The 18,102-nt window shown below is 41.4% G+C and overlaps 6 protein-coding genes across 13 annotated transcripts; 2 read left to right on the forward strand and 4 right to left on the reverse strand.

Moving 5' to 3' along the window:
* Positions 1 to 175: 175 nt before the first annotated feature.
* Positions 176 to 1,177, reverse strand: Atx-1 (Ataxin 1). 2 transcript variants are annotated; one of them, XM_018013999.2, is made up of 3 exons: positions 943 to 1,177; positions 650 to 872; positions 176 to 591 (listed from the first exon to the last, which is right to left on the reverse strand). In XM_018013999.2, the coding sequence occupies exons 1-3, from the start codon at positions 969 to 971 to the stop codon at positions 265 to 267; spliced, it is 579 nt and encodes a 192-aa protein (XP_017869488.1). In that variant the 5' UTR covers positions 972 to 1,177; the 3' UTR covers positions 176 to 264. The 2 variants fall into 2 exon arrangements, with proteins under 2 accessions (XP_017869488.1, XP_089330689.1); XM_089474563.1 differs by having other exon boundaries at positions 650 to 1,177.
* A 119-nt stretch (positions 1,178 to 1,296) lies between these two features.
* Positions 1,297 to 3,204, reverse strand: xit (ALG6/ALG8 family glucosyltransferase xit). Its single transcript, XM_018014586.2, has 4 exons — positions 3,018 to 3,204; positions 2,026 to 2,940; positions 1,858 to 1,968; positions 1,297 to 1,795 (listed from the first exon to the last, which is right to left on the reverse strand). The coding sequence occupies exons 1-4, from the start codon at positions 3,080 to 3,082 to the stop codon at positions 1,342 to 1,344; spliced, it is 1,545 nt and encodes a 514-aa protein (XP_017870075.1). The 5' UTR covers positions 3,083 to 3,204; the 3' UTR covers positions 1,297 to 1,341.
* A 58-nt stretch (positions 3,205 to 3,262) lies between these two features.
* On the forward strand, positions 3,263 to 4,860 carry LOC108618095 (WD repeat-containing protein 18). The gene is made up of 2 exons (XM_018014000.2): positions 3,263 to 4,120; positions 4,190 to 4,860. The coding sequence occupies exons 1-2, from the start codon at positions 3,353 to 3,355 to the stop codon at positions 4,835 to 4,837; spliced, it is 1,416 nt and encodes a 471-aa protein (XP_017869489.2). The 5' UTR covers positions 3,263 to 3,352; the 3' UTR covers positions 4,838 to 4,860.
* On the reverse strand, positions 4,825 to 5,394 carry LOC108618550 (UPF0184 protein CG14818). The gene is made up of 2 exons (XM_018014611.2): positions 5,253 to 5,394; positions 4,825 to 5,180 (listed from the first exon to the last, which is right to left on the reverse strand). Exons 1-2 carry the CDS (start codon positions 5,329 to 5,331, stop codon positions 4,951 to 4,953), a joined length of 309 nt encoding a protein of 102 aa, XP_017870100.1. The 5' UTR covers positions 5,332 to 5,394; the 3' UTR covers positions 4,825 to 4,950.
* Positions 5,395 to 5,601: 207 nt separating this feature from the next.
* Coq7 (ubiquinone biosynthesis protein COQ7, mitochondrial) lies at positions 5,602 to 7,489 on the forward strand. 3 transcript variants are annotated; one of them, XM_018014607.2, is made up of 3 exons: positions 5,602 to 5,761; positions 6,689 to 7,184; positions 7,251 to 7,489. In XM_018014607.2, exons 2-3 carry the CDS (start codon positions 6,699 to 6,701, stop codon positions 7,407 to 7,409), a joined length of 645 nt encoding a protein of 214 aa, XP_017870096.1. In that variant the 5' UTR covers positions 5,602 to 5,761; positions 6,689 to 6,698; the 3' UTR covers positions 7,410 to 7,489. The 3 variants fall into 3 exon arrangements, with proteins under 3 accessions (XP_017870096.1, XP_089330687.1, XP_089330686.1); XM_089474561.1 differs by lacking the exon at positions 5,602 to 5,761 and adding an exon at positions 5,770 to 5,912; XM_089474560.1 differs by lacking the exon at positions 5,602 to 5,761 and adding an exon at positions 5,781 to 5,936.
* On the reverse strand, positions 5,991 to 16,515 carry shf (WNT inhibitory factor 1). 5 transcript variants are annotated; one of them, XM_089474552.1, is made up of 8 exons: positions 16,441 to 16,515; positions 9,108 to 9,448; positions 8,600 to 8,857; positions 8,330 to 8,524; positions 7,495 to 7,695; positions 6,552 to 6,647; positions 6,303 to 6,491; positions 5,991 to 6,238 (listed from the first exon to the last, which is right to left on the reverse strand). In XM_089474552.1, the coding sequence occupies exons 2-8, from the start codon at positions 9,442 to 9,444 to the stop codon at positions 6,216 to 6,218; spliced, it is 1,299 nt and encodes a 432-aa protein (XP_089330678.1). In that variant the 5' UTR covers positions 9,445 to 9,448; positions 16,441 to 16,515; the 3' UTR covers positions 5,991 to 6,215. The 5 variants fall into 5 exon arrangements, with proteins under 5 accessions (XP_089330678.1, XP_017870079.1, XP_017870078.1 ...); XM_018014590.2 differs by having other exon boundaries at positions 7,495 to 7,683; positions 8,381 to 8,524; positions 16,329 to 16,507; XM_018014589.2 differs by having other exon boundaries at positions 8,381 to 8,524; positions 16,329 to 16,507.
* Between the last annotated feature and the right edge of the window lie 1,587 nt (positions 16,516 to 18,102).

Below are 18,102 nucleotides of genomic sequence, written 5' to 3' on the forward strand. Positions count from 1 at the left end.
TCGTTAACCGATAGTAAAGTCCTTGGCAGCACTGCGGTAACAAAGATCGCAGTTTTTTTTTCAAATTTTCATGCAAAAACTATTTACAAATTTTAAATTCAAAATCATTTTGATACTTATTTATAAGAGCTCAAGTTTAAAGGAAACGAATTTAGAAATATATTTTAACGTATACTTTAAAGATTTTATTAATTTAATACTAAATACATTACTACAGTACATATTTAATCAATATATAAAAAATGAATTAAGTGAATTAATTTGTCAATTTGCCATTTTGCCAATCAAATGTTGTGTATAGGCTGCCACAAGATTTGCCATCTCCGCATACACTTGATACGGATGCTGGGGCAGTGCTACAGATTGACAGTTTGTCCACTGGGCTTCCAGTAGTGGAACAGGCTGAAGATCCAGAGCCTCCACTGGTGGCGGTGGTGGCTGCTCACGCTCCACCAGCGAAAGACAAATGTCACCGACCTGCAATTGCTGGCACTTTAGCTCGTAAAGATCAAAACTCAATTGCGGGTTGCACGATGCCCAGCCCTGGCCATACACAAATAAAGGATGAGCCGATGCCACCTCCATGGTGACCTAGAACGGAGCACAAAGTAAATCCAAATCAAATTCAATAAATTTGCAATGGTCGCACCTTCAAATGCTGCATATCATAGCTAAACGTAATCTTGTTCATATGCTCTGAGCTCCTATCTATCTTGACCACCGTCGCCTCCTTGAGGTCGAATTCCGGACAACGCAACGCCGACTGAATGAAATCCTCGGTGCGTATGTCCTCCACACGGCGCAGCACGCCCGTCGACAGCTCGATGTAGGTGCCTCTTCTGAAGCAGGCGCTCGCCTCAATGTCTTGAGGGCTGCAATTGATTCGAATCGTAATTATTTCATTAAACATTCGGCAATGTTTTGTCACTGGTGTGTGCGAACATTTTGTATGGGTTGTATGGATGCTCCATGGTTTTTCCGTCTTTGGCACGACCTCTTCGCTGCACTTGCAATTGAAAACTGACTCAATCTCTCAGCCAGTCCGATTCATTCAATTGAATGTGGTGCTTTCCCTGGGCTTTCCAGGAACGTCACCCACTCGCCGACCATCGCCCACGCACTTCAATTTGTGTTTACCTGCCCATGAGTGGCAGGTAGCTCAGGCACCGCCCGCAGGGCTCTACCTAGGTTTCTGGCTAACAGCCATTGTGTTGCTGCTGCGGCTGTTGCGCCAGGCGCCTTGAACCCTAGGACACCCTAGAAATACACAAAACCGGCAAGGGAACGCAATTGCTCTTGGGCTGGCATGCATATTCGTATACACACATTTGTACACATTTTTTATTGGACTTTTCGTTTTCGCTTTGAGACTGAGGACTTGATTTGGGTGACGCGGCGACGCTTGCCAAAGCTCGGCGGCCACTGGAAGTCCATGGCGTAGAGATAGTAGCGCACATAGAAATAGGTCACGCCCAGCGCACAGTAGACGGAGGTGAGCAGCAGCGGCATGAACGGAAGCGACAAGTGCAGACCCAATAGCCGACTGATTATATGCTCGTAGATTGGAATGGCTATGAAGCCGTAGAAGTAGATCCACTCAAGTATATGGATGCTCGGCTTGGTCTTATACACACGCTCCAGCTGGCCATACATCATGGCCACGTAGGCCATGAAGAGCGAGTAGCGCGGCACCAGCAAATCCACATCGAAGAGCAGCGGGAACAGCGAAAAGTAGCCCGTGATGGCCAAGATGTACGCAAACTTGGCATCTCGATGATCAATCACGGCAAGCAGGCTGTAGATTGGACAACGAATTAATTGACAGTCTAGCCAAATTCAGAGACTTTCACTACTCACCACATGGGCAACAGGCACATGAGTATGGCCTTCTCGTGGACGTGCCAGCCGAACATGAAGGAGGAGCAGGCGCAGAGGACAATGGCGCGCATGAACACTAGTTTGGCTTGCCTGGCAATTGTGAGTCGTGGTTAGATGATGCAACAGTGAAACAGTTGGATTGCTTACTCTCTGGTGGGCGTGAGGAAGAGCTTCAGCAGTATGGGCAGCATAGAGAGTACAGTGAGTGCGAACGTAATGGACGGCGTGATTGTGGGCAGCACTATGTGCTGCACCTCCTGCACCAGCCCAGAGGTCGTGGAGGGCACATCGGGATCGCGACTTCTCCCCAAGACGCTGACAGCCACCTTATCGGCGGCATTGTAGAGTGCCCAAATGTTGGGCGCCCAGTAGGCGTGTGTGAGGCCGCGCTTGAAGGGGAACAGGCGCGACATCAGCTGCGGCAACTGCTGCCAGAAGGGACCAAAGGACAGTACGAATGGTGTAAGTCCCGCAGCGAGCAGCTTAATCGTATTCTGTACAAACTCTCCTTCGCCCAGGCAGTAGAACTTCAGCAGATAGACAGCAAAGGCGGGCGCCACGTAAAGGAATATGTGCTTGAAATTCAACAGGACGGCGAATGCAAATGCGCTCCACAAGTAGCGTTTCTTAATCATGGCACTTATGCTTAGGAACAGTATGCCAAATAGGAATCCATTGTATTGAAAGTGAATATGATCTACAAAAATGAGACCCACATTCAGGAGGAGCAGCATGGAGCCAGCAATGTGCTTCTGTGTGGATTGTACTACTCCAAGGGCGGCGAGGATACTGTGAACGCCTAGCATATAGATCAAATCCATTACAATTATAGAGCCGCGCTGGAAATACACCGTCGCCTCGGAGGCATAGTTTAGGTTCTGTACAATAAGCATTTTGGGATCAACATATTTGGCCACTTGTGAGAGCAGCCACTCGAAGTAGGCGAAAAAGGGCGGATAGTCCAGTGTCCATTCACTTGTTGCATCCAAATACCATCGGTTGATTGGTAAACTGTGTGTTATGGCCAACCAATTGCGATGCACTTCAAAATCCGTCGAATAGCTGCAAAGGAAATTGAAATTGAACTGAAAACATCAATTTTTGCCGGCCGGCAAACGCCACTTTAAAGTTATACTCACTAGGCGGGAAACAGTAACACTTTGAGTGCACTGCTTATGGCCACCAAATCCAAAAAGTAGCTCATATTGCTGCAATTATGTTGACATCAGCTGGGGAACCATTTGAAAAGCTTCTATTCCTTAGTTTTTTAATAACACGCACGTTAATGTCGTTTGTGATGGTATTCTTTCTATTTTTCTTCAGTAAATATCGACTGTTCGCTGACCTATCGATGTTTGGTATTTTTAAGGCAGCCACAAGTTTTCGGTATTTTTAAGCGCAATTTAATAGATTGGATTTGAACGTTTTGTTTACATCGCTCACCTGTAGGCACGTGGACTCTTCGTCTTTAATAATGGGAGACATTGGCGAAGCTTTATTTATCAGCACACTTAATAATGAGCGAGCATCCTGCTGCGTACAAGACCTGCGCACAGGAACCGATCTGATGCGTTACAAAGGCGGCGGCACGATGCAGCCGCACAGCCTCCAAATGCTCGAGGATCACTTTGTGATAGCAGCCAACAGCACGAAACCTTTGTTGCATGTGTGGCCGATCAATGGGCAGGAACAAATGACCAGCATACGTTACGTGGTGCCCGGCAAGGTAAATGCCTTGGCCTTGACGCCAGACAGTGCCTATCTGGTCGCTGCCATACAGGAGACCATCTACGTGTGGCATCTAAATTCTGGGCGACTTCTCAACACGCTATCCAAGCATTATCAGCCCATCAATTGCATTCGCTTTACGGACAACGGCGAGCATTTTGTCACCGGCGGCAAGGATGGTGCCGTGCTTGTGTGGAGTTTAACACGTGCGGTTGCTCCCTTCGGAGGCGGCGACAGCGAGGAGAACGCTCCACTTTACAATTTCAATGACCATGGGCTAGCGGTCACTGATGTGCACATTGGGCTTGGTGGCATTCGCGCCTTCATGTACACCGTCTCCATGGACCGTTGCTGCAAGATTTATGATCTGAGTGACGGCACGATGCTCTTGAGCGTCGTCTTTCCCGTCTCCCTGCACAGCGTGATCGTTGACAAACTAGAGACGAGCGTCTATGTGGGCACCAGTGAGGGTCAGGTGCTTGTTTTCCACATGGATAAAGTGCCGCGCATGAAGGTGAATACCAATAACATTGAAAGCTGTTTCATTTCAGTTTTCTACTATTTTCTTAACTGTCATCTACAGGAATACCATCTGGAGGAGGAGGAGAGCCAGGCATTTGTTGGCCACACGGCCGGCACAGCCATCACCTGTTTGGCTCTGTCTGTGAATGCGCAACAGCTGATCTCTGGTGGCGAGGACAAACAGGTGTGCATCTGGGATGTCGTCAGTCGGCAGCTGGTGAAGAGCATTTCACAGCCAGGCGCCATTACGAATTTGTATTTGCGCCTCATAAGCACATCCCGATTTCATCCAGGTCCCAAGGAACAAAAATCATTTGCCGACAATCTGAAGCGTATGATTAGTCCCGATGATGACGATGATTGCATCGAGCTGCTCATCACAGAGGAGTATCCAAAGGCACCAAAATTCCTCGAGCCAAACTATGACAACAGCTACGATGGCAGTGCCGGAAACTCCGTCAGCCTTTCAGATGACTACGAGGACGTTGCGATGAGCGAGCCAGAAGAGGAGTCATCTGATGTTGATGCGGAAATGCCAGAAGCTGCTGCCAGTGCTCTACAAGCGGAACTCGCGGAGCTGCGCGCTGAGAATGCGCGACTCAAGCTGGACGCTAAGCGCCTAAAGGACGTTAATATTAAAGATCAAATTTTGAGCCCTGTACAAAGTGGCAAACCGCCAAAGAAAAACAAAAAACCTCGAAAAAAATAAATTTATAGGGATTCAATTAACAATTATGTTATGCTATATATTTTTTGTTTATAACCAATAAATGTTTTGTGGAAACGAATTGCTATCACTAGCAAAGAAACAAAATTGTGGGCTTAATTGATATGTGAGCTGGGTGGATTTTCGTCACCCTGCTGACTGTCCATTTCATCATCCTCGCTCTGCTCACCAGAAGCGCTGTCATTTTCCTGCGCCAGCTGACGACGTATTTCGCGATTCGAGTCGAGGAGCTCGCGTAGCTGCGACAAAATGTCTTCAGTACGTTGCTCTACAGCGTCCAAGGCACAACTTAGAGCATCAAGGCTCTGATTGACATCCTCCATCTCTGCAAGACGCAATACCACATGTTAAGTGCCTAAATCTATATATATATTTTATCTATGTATAAGCATATTACCCTGGAGATCAGCCTCTGGAACATTGGTATTGTCCGAATCGCCAGGGGACAGCGGATCGTGATTGTTTCTGGGAGGCATCGTTGTTATTGCTGCTAAAACAAAACGTCAGCTGACTTTTGCTTGATTAATAAGGCAAACATAGGCGTATGCATAGCTATGAGCAAAGGGGTTCCATTTTGTCTCATTTGCTCACAATTTATAACAAAGAAGGGAACTATTTTTGTGGAAATATTTAATTTTCATTAGCTTTCCGAAACATAACAAAAGTTTATAAAAATATTGACGACCCTCTGCCAAGCCTTAACTACGCCCATGCCTGGCGATGACTTTTATTTCGATCAACCTATCGATGAATTTTCCAAATAAAGGCAATTTGATTGCTACTTCAATATACGTTTTACAGCACTGACTGTCAATCAGCCGGCTATAATAACAATATATAGCAAACACACACACATTCTGGTGACTGTTGCATAAAATTTAGATTGAACACTGTTACCTGGTACAAGTAAGTCGTTGCGGCATAAAAACACATGTGCATATTGTCATTGAAAGGCTTGTATTTATGGCCACAATACACACACGCACGCACACACAAACAACTATTGCCACTTCAGAACGAACAGCTAACAATAAATTGTGGGTTGTTTGCTTTCGGTGTACGTGCTCAGCCAAATGGAGAGGTCTAAGATAATATACATAATTAAATACGCCATAACAACAATATACGCCTATAATTAATTAGATTTTCGCTTATTCTTTTTTATTTAAAAGTTTTAAATTACAAAAAAATTTGTATCACAATTAGTATTATTTTATTTTGTCCATTACATTTTAAATAGTATAATTGTTGTGGTTGTCGCTGTTTATATTGATGCTGTAGAGCCCAATTGTTGCTTTCTATCGCTATGTGGTTATATTACATGTCACATTTTTATGCCGCTTGGGGCCCAGCTCCACGCTCAATGCGCACGATTCGGAAAGCCTGAAAAATGCAAATGGAATGAAGTTGGACGTACAGGCATGCGTCTCTCGTGGCGGCCACTTACGTCGTCGACAGTGATATCCAGTGTGGCATTTGCAGTCCTTGTTGCCCCGGCAGCTGCCCTTGCTGCACTTGCAGGTGGAGCGCTGTTTCCGGCCAATTTCGCAGTGATCGCCGCGCAAGCCATTCGGACAGCGGCATAGATTGTTGCCAATGCAGCGACCCCCGTTTTTACAGGGTATTACGCACTTGGCTAAAGGGATTTGGGATATATTTAACCTATATCTAGCTGACCCTAGTTAAAAGCACTTACAGTATTCACAGTGCAGGCCGTAGTATCCCTTGGAGCATTGGCATTTGTCCTTTTGTATGCATTTGCCGCCATTCAAGCACTTCTCCTTGCAAATACCTGCAATGGGATAGTTATTAATCGATTGTTGTTGCTTGCAGGCTACAGAAGATGTATCGCAGGACGGGTCTACAATTGATTCGCATGGCCATGCCACCGGCAAGACGTGGCCAAGCGAACAGCACGCAACAGCAGCAACAGACGCCACCACCACCACCACCACCATTGCGGCCACGCGCCAACGCCCTGACGGATGAGATAATCCGTGTGGATCATGCGGGCGAACTGGGCGCCGATCGCATCTATGCCGGTCAGATGGCCATATTGGGCAACGGGCCCATGGGCAAGACCATTGAGCATATGTGGGAGCAGGAGAAGGGCCATCGCAAACAGTTCGAGCAGCTGATCCAGCAGCATCGTGTGCGTCCCACCATAATGGCGCCCATTTGGAATGTGGCCGCATTTGCGCTGGGCGCCGGCACAGCGCTGCTGGGCGAAAAGGCGGCCATGGCGTGCACTGTGGCCGTCGAGACCGTCATTGTGGAGCACTACAATGATCAGCTGCGTCAGATCATGGAATCACCCAATCCGGATAAGGTAAATGAAGCGCAAGACAAAGGGAATCCAATAATAGTTCCATACTGATCAATTTTCTCCGTTTAGGAACTGCTGGCGACAATCACAAAGTTCCGTGACGAGGAACAGGAGCATCACGACACGGGCATCGATTGTGGCGCCGAACAGGCGCCCTTCTACAAGGCCATTACCGAGGTCATTAAATTTGGATGCAAGACGGCCATAGCCATATCGAAAAAGATCTAAGTTCTAGCATCGAAATGTTGCGTGCGTGTGTTTGTTTAGTTATAGAAGCTTAAGCATTAAAGATACAATCTGTTAAAGTACTTACCGCCCTCGCACTGTGTGCCCTGATAGCCCTCCGGACAGGTGCACACCGACGGAGCCGTGCAATTGCCGCCGTGCATGCACTGCGGAAAGCAGAAGGCCGTCTCACAATATTGGCCCATATAGCCGACGTTGCACTTGCAGATGTGATGCTCGTTGCAATATCCGTTCTTGCCGCACTTCAAACTGCATTCTGGATCGGGAACTTAAGTTGTTTTTAGTTTAGTTCAGATTGCTTTTGATTCGGCTCGTGTGTGTGTGTGTGTGTGTGTGTGTGTGTTTGATAAGTGTGTACATAAGCATTGAAGTGGATTGGATTGCAATTAAGCTTGGCAAGAGTTGTTCGAATTATGAATATGAATATACGAATATGTGCACAGCAGATAACATAATGTGTGACAGACAGAGAGAAAGAGAGAGAGAGAGAAGGAAAAAGCAAAGACAATGCATCAGAGCCAAGCAGAAGTCCCACGCACACCAAATCATTCCTCACATTCGATATGGAGTGGGGGGCAGGGCAGAAGCAGACATAAGGAATCTATAGTAGAGTGGAAGCTGTGCTCAACAGTTGTGGGCGTAAGCAATGGGTTTACATATGTACATCAATCCGAAAGGCATTAGCGACAGAGTGATCAAATGTGATTACAGTAGAAATCGCTTAAGACTAGCTTTATATATGTATGTATATACTACATAAAAACGTATGTATGTATATTCAATTTCAGTTCAAATAATGGAAGAAGAGAAATGTTTTCACACAGTTTTCGTTCTTAAGCGATTTCTACGTGTAGTTTGTAAAGTTGATATAAAGCATTAAATTGACTTTTCATATACACTACCTTGCAAAGTTGTTAGTGAAGTAGGGTTGGAAGCGTCTATATCATACACACCTCTATGTGCGCATTCCTTTTTAAAGTTAAGACGTATGGGTGTGCCCGATAGGGAGGCATTCTTGCGAGTCTGTATCTTCAGGCCCACATTGAATGATGCCGTGCCCGAGCTGTTTCCGGTACAGGGCAGGAATATGCTAAAATCTAGCTTAGATAGATATCAAATGGGCCACATTGGTGCGCCAGCTGCCATAATGGATTGACTCTGATTGCACTTACTTTTCTGCTCCTGCGGTATGCGACCCCGTTTGCTGATCGACAGCGTCGGTGCCTTCAGTATGCTGGCGTCCATCGTTTGTAGTCGATCGAAATCGTAGAAATACTTGCGTCTGCCCGATTTCCATGTGAAGTTCACATAGTTCACCTCCGATGGTATCACCAGATAGCTATAGACTGTAGTGTCGCGCATTTCGTTCGTCACTCGACCATTGTGTATGGCGTAGATGCGATCTGAGTAGCCCTGTGGAAAGTAGAGGGCTGCAAGGATTGTCAGTTGAGCGGTGCAACGGTTCAGATTTACACGCAATTTAAAACGAAAGCGGTTCGCGCTCTAACCCATAACCGGTCAAGTTGCGAATCGGTTAAGTTATGCTGCTGTTAACTAACATAAAATGCAAACTCAGTGAACAGGCTCAAGTGCAACTGTTCCAAACCTATCGAACCAGTTTTAACCGACTCTTGGAACCGAACCGAACTGTTAACAGTGCTGCAAATTGATCGAACTCACCGCTTAACATCTTGAGCTGCTGTTCGTTGATCCACAGCGATATGCCATGCTCCTCCAGGCGATTGTGGCGATTGTGATTGCCCTGATGTTTCTTCCGCGGACCACGCCGATGGCCATGACCAGCGCCGATGCTGCTGTCACTGTCCGCCAAGTTATCAAAGCCATCGACATCTCCATTGCTGTGATTCTCCTCCGAGCTAGCTGAATCACCTCGCCTGTTGTTGTTGTTGCGATTGTGATGCTGCCGACACTCCAGCTGGCCAATGCACAGCAGTGTCTGCACAATTAGCACCACATAGACGCACTTGACCAACCAACTGAATCCCTGCTCTGGCATATTTCTAATAATGCAACGAACAGAAAAAGAAAGGAAAACAAACAATTTGTGAAAATATTAATAGGAAAATCCAAAGGCAATGCTGCAGACTATTCTCATGCAAATCAATTTCATTAGCATGCAATCAATGATATTTGATTATTTGCATTTCCATTTCCATTTGTTTACTTTCCATTTACCCCCGCCCCAGTGCAGGCAACGAAGTGCCGCATTCGCAAATATTGTGTTAAGTATTCATCAAATAGTCGCGCTTTATAACCTGATATCCATGTGTGTGCGTGTGTGTGTGTGTGTGTGTGTGTGTGTGTTTGTATTTTGCACACTTATTGATATATCATTATAGTTAGCATGCGCTTCAATCAGTTTGATATCACTTCACATACATACATATGCCAACTGCGTCTCATTGATCTATCTTCCAATTGGAATAGCAAAGAATCCAATAACTGAATCTATATATACATATATCTCTCTATATACATACCTACATATATATCAGATATAAAGTTTGCTCTTTATCTAAGCTCTCTACAGTTGACTTCAATATTCACTTTGGCCCTCGATAACTATTTTTACCGTTACAGCAAAGAACTTTTCTTATAAGACACAAATCCAATGGGAATATTTGTGTGATAACGACTATAAATAAAATATATATATGATATAAAATATAAAATAAAATATCTTTAAATAAATTAAATAAATGGAAATATATTTCAATATTTATTTATTGAGAATTAATATAAAACTAAAACGGCTGGATATTTAAATACATTCCTCAGAAAGCTTAGCCAGATATAGCCAAGGATTAGAAATATTTCAAAAGTACGGTTCATAAAGAGCAGAATGAAACTCTACTCAAAAATAGAAAAACCAAAAAAATAAACATGTAATTTATATATGAGTAAAAACAATCTTGGAGCTAAGACCCAGTCGTCAGCATACCCAACCAATGCCAAAAAAAAGGGGTATTAAACCCAATGCAAACGCTCGAGCGTTAATGAAAACTGCATCTGAGACCAATGAGCTGCTGATACGAGCTACCAAGAGGCTGAGAGGCTGAGAGTCGAAGAGTCAAAGAATCGAAGGCAGAGAGCAGGTACAAAGTTGTTAGCACTTGGCGCGCTGTGTAAAAAGTTGGCCCAGGGGCTAACGAGGGGCTGAACCCAGGCGACAGACAACGCAGAAATTAAAAAAAAAAAAAAATTAAGAGAAACAAAAAAAAAAAAAAAAGAAATAAAAATGCAGACAGAGGCAGACAGAGAGTCGGAGAGCCAGACAGGAACACTTGCCTGGCCAAAGATACACATTCATATATATATGTATGTATATAGATATGTGTGTTGTCTGTGTGAACGAAACGGAGGGCCAAGAAAACACGTTAAGGTGTCTTAATAAGATCAAACATGGCGATTATGAGGAATTACTTGAAGATAATGACATCTGGTTATACCATAAATGCACGAGCATTCAAATGCCAATGCCAATCATTGAGCTTGTGCAGTTTATGTGAAAGGGCAAAGCCAAGTTAGGTAATCCCGTCAGTCAGGCACTTGGTATAGAAACCTGATCAATTTTAATTGATTATAGGACTTTGAGGTTAGGTTTTGTGTTGCAAAACGTTTTGCAACACAGCAATAAAAACAAAAAAAAAAAACAAAAAAAACGAAGCTTCATTTATGCTTCAATTAAACTCGTCCCGGCTGCCTCGACTGTGATCTCTTGCCCGACTGAGTTAATTAGTCCGGAATGCGTTTTGCACCCACGATTTTCCTGGGAAGCTGTAGATGGATTTTGATTGCTTGTGGCGGAAGTGCTGTGACTCTTAAAAAATTATAATAAATACAAATTGGAATTTGAGAGACAACCATAACAAAAAAAGAAAAAGAACAAGAAAAACAACGCAATATGCGAGACATGATTTAGTTATAAAAATAGATGGCATCATTTGCCTCGACTTTTTCAATAGAATTCTATCTGTAGGAACTTAATGTCCCAATGATAAGCGCTACACACATATGATGCGATTGCTGATTAGCCGTTAGCTACAAGTGCACAAACATAAAACGTGACCCCACAGACCCAAAGCATGGCCAAGTCACATGCCGGCGATCGTATTGTCGTTTAGAGCTGCGATACACTGGACGTAGCCAATCTGATCACAACTAAATTTAGAATGTAAACAAATTGAAGTTCCAAAACATATAGCCAGCTGTTCAAGGTGAAATCTACGAACAACTTTAAGCTGATATCTAGAAAAATAGTAACTAAAATTCACTATGCTATATCAAATATATTTAACTTGGTTAAAAACTGCTTAAGACAGCAATAGATCTTAGCTAGTCTCATTAATATACATCGTTAATATCATTATCGCTAATACTATTTACTATTTATTTTTATTGCTCAGATTTTAGTGAGATTCATCCACGAAGTATGCTAAGTCACAGTTTCTATATAAACACAGATGTCTAGCATGTAATTTAGGTAGATGGTATACACCTCATATCTGACAGATTTGATATAGACAGATCAGATATGGATAATTCAGATACATATCAAGATAGAATATGACTAAAATAATAGATCTGATATAGGCAGGCCTAAACATAAACAGCCTGGATGTACCTAATATCAGATATATGGGATCAAATATATATAAAATGTGATATAGGTAAGTCTCATTTGGATATAGACCTGATAGATAGGTAGGTCGAATATAAATGAATCTGGAACACAAGAACTAGTATATCTAGATTTGCCATAGATAGACTCCATATGGATATATCTAATATACCAAAGATGTGATATAAGAAGATCTCTAATACCTAAGATCTAATATATACAGACATGCAGGTACCTAAGATAACATTTAGATACTCTTCATATATTTCCTTATCAGAAATTCGGATTTTCAAGATGAATGACAAAAACCAAAGCAAAAGCCAATTGGCAAGGCTTAAAGTAAATTCAATTGAGCCGCTACTCATTCAATTGCTCTACAATCCCAACCACTCATTCCCACAATCATGATTACAATCATAATCATATCCTAAAAACGCTGAATGCCAGCGAATGGCTCAAGGAACACGCTCCAAGCAGGCAGCCCGATGATATGAAGACATAAATTTACTTCAAATAAATGCCCATATATTTGGGTATATGTATGGCTGTCCGATCTATACATAATTGCTTTGACAGCAGAGACAACAGGCAGCAGAAAAGGAGCGATTAACATTTTAGCGTGAAACCGAAGACAGCAGCAGCAGCAGCAACAATTTGTTTGCTCTTTACGATTATTGCCTTTCTCACACCTTATTACCAAGAAAATAAAGAAGCAACAACAACAGCACAGAGGCGACAATGAAATGTGAAAATAAAAAAAAAAAGTCAGTCAGTCAGTGAGAACAAGAAGCAGACTAGACCAAAGAGACGAAGAGACGGAGAGGCTGAGGGACGGCGAGACGGCCGGACTGGATGTCAAGACAAGTTCAGCTTGGGTTTTTGGACCTGGTCAGCGGCAAACGGAAGAGCTGTGGAAATCGCACGCACACACAAACAAACACTCACACGCACGCACACACATACTGATATACATATATATGTCTCTTTAGGGAAAAAAGGGCGACTAACCGGGCACTCGAACTCGAGCAGTTTGTTAAGAGGGGCACAAACAGAGGCGATCATAAACAATCTATACACAATATAAATGACAACAAAAACAAGAAATCACACACACACACACACACACACACACACACTTGACGTTGTGTAAGAAGAGGCAGCAGAAATTGTTGCCAAAAGGAGTCGACAGACGCTAACTGAATATGAAGCAAGCGAGAACAATGGCCAAAAGGCTGGCGCAGCTCGAGGCCAAGCGAGGCGAGAGGAGGCGAGGCGAGGCATGGCAAGGCTCAATTCACTTGGCTACCGATTAAAACGATGCTAACAACAACACGAAAGAAGAAGCAGCCGCAACACAACTGACCAACACTTGCAGTCGTGTTTGCTTAATGAAACACAGCAACAACACTTGAAGAAGAAGAAGAAGAAGAAGAGGCAGATGCAGAAGCAGAAGCAGAAGAAGAGAGAAAAAACACCTTCAGCAAATACTCGCCAATAGGCAGCGAAACAGGCAGCCAGCCAGAAAAGCCACAGATCGGGTATATACGACCATATGATGATCTACCTAATTCCAGTTGGGCGATTGATTTAGCTCAGTATTTAATATAACAAATACATATATTTTTGTAGGGCAGTATAACAGTTGAACTGTATAACAGCAGAAGACTATGGCTATATAGCAGCAGATCTGTATATCAGTATAATAGCTGTGCAGAAGCTGAACTGTATAACAGTATGACTGTAGCAATAAAACTATATACAAACATGTAACAAAATAGTATAAAATTATTACAATTTAACTGTTTAACAGTAAAATAGCATAACAGTATACCATAATAATAAAAAGCTGTATATCCGTATGATAGTACACAAGTATAACATTCAAACTGTATATTATAAAACGATAAAAATATAAACGTATAACAATACAATAATATACCAATATAACAGTCGTAATGTATAACAGAAGAACATAATAGTAATATATCAGAAGAGCTATATAATAGTATAACAGTAATAGCTCAGTACTAGTATAACAGTATAACTCAGTAGTTTAGCAGTAAAGCTGTATATTAGAATATAATCGTAAGTATAATCGTATGTATAACAGCATAATAGTATAACAGTACAACAGTTTAAATTATATCAGTGGATCGGTAAAAACAAAGTAAATCATATTTAGCAGTATAATTTAAGAGTAATATCTGCATTGATGCCAAAGAATTGCCCACTTAGTAGGCTTATGATAAGCTGAGAAGAAAGGAGGACAAAGTTCAAAGGTGTTGAACTTCAACATCAAGTTCAACTCCAAGTTCAACTTCAAGTTCAAGTTCGAAATTTGCGAAAGGGGAAAGCCTTGCTCATGAGCTTTAAGCAGCAGACTCGGCTTCAACCGTTAAGTGAAGATCCATAATGTTCCAGACGATTCCCGTATTTATGTACCTATATATATACATATATAGTCTTAATGTACATTTTGAATGATCTTGGCCATGTGCCCAATGATCAGCCAGTGCGAAGAAGATAGAGGTTAACACACACACATACATGCACATGCGCACATGCACACAGCTAGCAACAGCAAAGACTGTCTTCAAGTGGGCTCAAGTACCGCTGTCAACGTCTGCGTCGCCGTCGCCGTCGACGTCAGCATCGCTGCCAGCGTCCAGCGAGACAAGCAGGCTGGCCAAAACACAGCGACAGACGCAGCGGGACGTGTTCGGCTGCAGAGGGTGCTGTGCCACAGCGAGAAAGAGATGCAGCTAGAGAGCAGGAGGAGGAGGCGGGCGGGGTCGGGCTTCGAGGGAGTTGGTAGTGGGACACGTTGTTCAATCGCAGCAACAGCAACAGCAGCAGAAGCTACTTCACAGAAACAGAACTCTGATTTCTGTTTTTTTTTTGCGCTTGTGTGCAGCAACTTTGTGTGTGTGTGTGTGTGTGTGAGTGCTGTATAGCATCTTGATCGAGGAGTTTTGCACACCAATCCATTTGTTTGCTGTGCTTGCTGGCAGACAAGTGGCCCGGCCGGCCGGCTGACTGGATGGCTGGCTGGCTGGCTGGCTGGCTGGCTATCTGGCTGGTTGGCTGGTTGGCCTACCAACAAGCCGAGGTGTCAGCGCAGCGCAGCAGCGGCACCGGTTGTTAGCCACTGAAGTGCTGCTCGAGTGTGAGGCGGAGGCGGGTTTACGGGGCGGCGGGTCAATCAAGGGGTGTCTGTGTGGACAATGACTTTCACGCTTTTCAAGCGCGCCAAAACGCAAACACAGCGAGCAAAGCAAGTTAATGCATACACAAAAAAAAAAAAAAAATAAATAAATACATGTACATAAATACATACATACATACGTATATGAATATGTACAACAAGTACAGGCAACCAACAAACGGCTATGATACACTGCATCCGGCTCCATACAAAAATACACAATTTAAAATGAATACACTGAACGCCAAAAAAAAATAAATTATATTTTAGCCAAATAAATAAATGAGACATATATTAGGCTATTTCATTTACATTAAATGGTATTTAAAAAAAAAATCTCTTTATTGCAAACTTATAATACAACTTGGCCTAGCACTAATTTTGCTCAGTGTACAAAATATGCAGGTACTTATGCTTTGAGGATCACGTAGTTCACAAGCTCAGCTGATTATTGAAGCTGAGCTTCAAAGCTTCAATGCTCCTTCTCACTCACTCACACACGCACACATGCAGCAGTAACAGTTCAGGGTCACTAGCATCAACAACAACACGCAAAAAGGGTTCGAATCGAGACATTACGTAATTTATTGACAATTCGCCTGTTAGCCGGCATCGCCATTTGTCGCCAGGAAGCTTGCAACATGCAACCTGCAACATGCAACATGCCTCATCAACATAATCATAAACATAAACAGCATCGTAAATGTTATCATCATCCCTGAGCGTTCGTTAAAGGCAATCAAGTAAATTGAAGGCATATTAATTGAACGATCATTGGGCAACGATTGAAATCGATTCAGATTTAACCGTTGCAAGCGGCGGGCAACAGTGTTGCGGGCTATTTGTTGTTGTTGTTGTTGTTGTTGTTGCGGCGCGCTCTTTTTCTTGCCATTTTTGGCGCTAATAAATTATTGCTTAAATTTCACACACTTTACTCATTTTGCATTTATATTCATTTTATTTTAAGCAATTTTATGTTATTTAAAAATTATTAAATAAATCACACACACGCACGCGCATACAATATTAGTATAAACATTTCATATTTATTTACATTGGCTTAATTCATTAAAGTAACTGCAACAACAACCAAAAAAAATAAAACGTGAAGATTCTTTCTCAATTTTTGCAAAATTCGTTAGCAGAGAGGACTACGCGAGTAGTACCGTTCGAAACCGTTGACGAGTATTAACTTTTTGTTGGTGTACTGCTGCGCAGTGTGACCGATGTCCACGAACGATCAAAAACGGCAAAATACTAAATGCAAGCAGTGATCCAGTGAGTGCACCTGTTGAATACCAACTTTACTGTTAATTAGCAGAACACTGTGAGCTCCACAGCAAATTCAATTAACTTCCATGTTAACTTAACGGGTTTTCTGTTAAGGCACTAACCATATAACAAAAACGGTTAGGATCCTAACTTAATGTAATGATTATGAAAACACTTGATTAAAGGAAAAATACATTTATTTTGTAGCTATTTCTTTTTTTTATGTTTTTCTTACATATAAATGTATAACATTTAGTTACAAATACATTTACAATTAAAAATTGCTCTACTTTGGGAAAAACGAAAGTACAATTACATGACAATATATATATATATTACTAATCAGTTAAGTTAAACATATATATATGTAAAAAAAAAAAAAAATACATTAAACAATAAACAGAAAAAAATTAAAGATTTAGTTTAGCTTAGTTGTATGTAATTTTTTGTTTTTTGTTTTATTTTTTTTAGTTTAGTTTAGTTTTTAAATTGTAATATCTTTAAAGTTTTGTAGGTTTACAATTACATTTACAATACATACATAATAAAAAAAATTGTTTGTGTGTGTGTGAGTTATTAAAAACTGGTAACTGATGTTTGTTTTTTCTTTCTCAATTTTTTTTTTTTTTTTTTTTTTCTTTGAAATATACATCAAAAATGTTATTATAATAGGCACATACAAAGCAATGACTAAATCAGATATTTGTATATATGTATATATATATATATATATATATATATATATATATATATATATATATATATGTGTACATAGGTTGGTAGCATTAAATTTTGATTAGGTTTTTAGGTTCACGTTTCATTTTCATGTGTACATAGCTAAAGTATATAGCGCATATAGTATATGGTATATAGTATATAATAGTATATGTACGTATATGTGTGTAGGTGTCGGTGTGTATGGGTTGGGGTGTGCATGCAACTTGGCTAAAAGTTTTTTCGTTTACAACAAATTTCTATAAGCGTTACATACGAATATGCATATACATATGTATATGTAGCTTTTGTTTTAGATACATGAAATAGTACTACATATATACCTAAAGACAGTCTTGTTTCTATGTGCGTGAGTGTGTGTGTGTGAGAGTAAGTGTATGTATGTGTGTGTATATATATATAGCACAGTTGGAATATACATAGAATGCAAAATGAACAAAAACAAAACAGCTTGTATATTTTAGAAGTATATATAAATATGTATGTGTGTGTGTGTGGGTATGAATACATATGCCTATATATGCACACATATAAATAAATGTTTGTTTTGTTTAATAAAGTTTTCTCGCTTAGCTTAACTAATGTACACTTTTTGTTTGTATAGAGCTTTAATAGATTTCATTTTGTTTGTTTTCATGCAACGGAATTTCTATATATATATAATATATATGTATATATAATTGCTGTATATATATAAATATTTAGTTGGCTATATGCATAAAAAGCAATTTGTATTTGTTTTAACTTTTCAAGTTGTTTCGTTTAATTGAGTGTATATATATAGATATATGTATGTGTGTGTATGTGAATGCCAAATGAAT

The sequence above is a fragment of the Drosophila arizonae genome, chromosome X, assembly GCF_054131065.1.
Source record: "Drosophila arizonae isolate 15081-1271.41 chromosome X, UAZ_ARI_1.0, whole genome shotgun sequence".
NCBI lineage: Eukaryota > Metazoa > Arthropoda > Insecta > Diptera > Drosophilidae > Drosophila > Drosophila arizonae.

What these genes read in the sequence shown, in the direction of transcription:
- Atx-1 (XM_089474563.1), bottom strand. Translation starts at nt 910, where the DNA reads ATGTTTAATGAAATAATTACGATTCGAATCAATTGCAGCCCTCAAGAC. An exon ending in ATGATATGCAGCATTTGAAG is followed by an intron (nt 592 to 649) that starts GTGCGACCATTG and finishes GCTCCGTTCTAG; the next exon opens with GTCACCATGGAGGTGGCATC.
- xit (XM_018014586.2), bottom strand. Translation starts at nt 3,082, where the DNA reads ATGAGCTACTTTTTGGATTTGGTGGCCATAAGCAGTGCACTCAAAGTG. An exon ending in TTCCTCACGCCCACCAGAGA is followed by an intron (nt 1,969 to 2,025) that starts GTAAGCAATCCA and finishes CACAATTGCCAG; the next exon opens with GCAAGCCAAACTAGTGTTCA. An exon ending in ATGTGCCTGTTGCCCATGTG is followed by an intron (nt 1,796 to 1,857) that starts GTGAGTAGTGAA and finishes TCCAATCTACAG; the next exon opens with CCTGCTTGCCGTGATTGATC.
- LOC108618095 (XM_018014000.2), top strand. Translation starts at nt 3,353, where the DNA reads ATGGGAGACATTGGCGAAGCTTTATTTATCAGCACACTTAATAATGAG. An exon ending in ATAAAGTGCCGCGCATGAAG is followed by an intron (nt 4,121 to 4,189) that starts GTGAATACCAAT and finishes TGTCATCTACAG; the next exon opens with GAATACCATCTGGAGGAGGA.
- LOC108618550 (XM_018014611.2), bottom strand. Translation starts at nt 5,331, where the DNA reads ATGCCTCCCAGAAACAATCACGATCCGCTGTCCCCTGGCGATTCGGAC. An exon ending in TCCAGAGGCTGATCTCCAGG is followed by an intron (nt 5,181 to 5,252) that starts GTAATATGCTTA and finishes TGCGTCTTGCAG; the next exon opens with AGATGGAGGATGTCAATCAG.
- Coq7 (XM_089474560.1), top strand. An exon ending in AATCACCCAATCCGGATAAG is followed by an intron (nt 7,185 to 7,250) that starts GTAAATGAAGCG and finishes TTCTCCGTTTAG; the next exon opens with GAACTGCTGGCGACAATCAC.
- shf (XM_089474552.1), bottom strand. Translation starts at nt 9,444, where the DNA reads ATGCCAGAGCAGGGATTCAGTTGGTTGGTCAAGTGCGTCTATGTGGTG. An exon ending in GGGCACACAGTGCGAGGGCG is followed by an intron (nt 6,648 to 7,494) that starts GTAAGTACTTTA and finishes ATCCCATTGCAG; the next exon opens with GTATTTGCAAGGAGAAGTGC. An exon ending in CGGCCTGCACTGTGAATACT is followed by an intron (nt 6,492 to 6,551) that starts GTAAGTGCTTTT and finishes AAATCCCTTTAG; the next exon opens with CCAAGTGCGTAATACCCTGT.